Genomic DNA, 801 nt, shown 5'->3' with positions numbered 1-801 from the left:
GGCAGCAGCTCATTAAATATATCTATACATTCTTCATTCTCTGCTGCTGCTGCTGCTGCTGCTGTTGTTGCTTCTGTTGTTGCTGCTGCTGGGCCTAATGCTGCTGCTGCTGCTGCTGCTGCTGCTGATAGATCTCCTGCTGCTGTTGCTGCTGCTGCTGCTCGGAGAGACGGCACAGCAGCAGCAGCAGCAATTGCTGCTGCTCTGCTGCTGCTGAACCACAACCCCACTTCCCTCCAGCATGCAAACTGCTGCAGCCCCTCAGGCAAAGGAGACAAATCAGCATCATATATAGTATATGCTGCTGCTGCTGCTGCTGCTGCTGCTGCTGCTGGTGCTGGTGCTGGTGTTGGTGCTGCTGCTGCTGCTGGTGCTGCTGCTGGTTGTGCTGCTGCTGCTGCTGATGGGGATGCGGGGGCTGCTGCTGGTGTTGCTGCTGCAGCAAACCACAAACGCATGCAAACAGAAGAAACTACAAAATATTAAATGCAGCAGCAGCAGCAACAGCAGCAGCAGCAGCAACAGCAGCAGCAGCAGCAGCAACAGCAGCAGCAGCAGCAGCAACAGCAGCAGCAGCAGCAGCAGCAGCAGAAGCAGCAGCAGAAGAGAATAAAAAGAGACAAATAAATAAAAGAAATAAAAAAAAAGGAGACAGATAAAGAAGGAGACAGCAACACAATACACCACCCAAACAATACACAAATTAAAATAAAAACAAAAAACAAAAAAATAAAAAAAATAAAAAAAATAAAATAAAGCGAACACAAATAGACAAAGAAACGCAACAATAGCAACAAAACA

The 801-nt window shown here is 47.9% G+C and overlaps 1 protein-coding gene across 1 annotated transcript in view; it reads right to left on the bottom strand.

Annotated features, from left to right (window-relative positions):
- Positions 1-458, bottom strand: part of EMH_0065690 (uncharacterized protein) — a gene marked incomplete at both ends in the record, with an annotated part of 630 nt that extends 172 nt beyond the window's left edge. Inside the window, one exon of the mRNA XM_013498424.1 lies at positions 3-458. Coding sequence (XP_013353878.1) covers positions 3-458 — 456 coding nt within the window. The remainder of the gene's footprint in view (positions 1-2) is intronic.
- Between the last annotated feature and the right edge of the window lie 343 nt (positions 459-801).

This window comes from Eimeria mitis, genomic scaffold (genome assembly GCF_000499745.2).
Source record: "Eimeria mitis Houghton genomic scaffold, Emh_scaff3409, whole genome shotgun sequence".
Classification (NCBI taxonomy): Eukaryota; Apicomplexa; class Conoidasida; order Eucoccidiorida; family Eimeriidae; genus Eimeria; species Eimeria mitis.
Note: the sequence above shows the minus strand (reverse complement) of the source record. Positions and strands in the feature narration are given on the sequence as shown.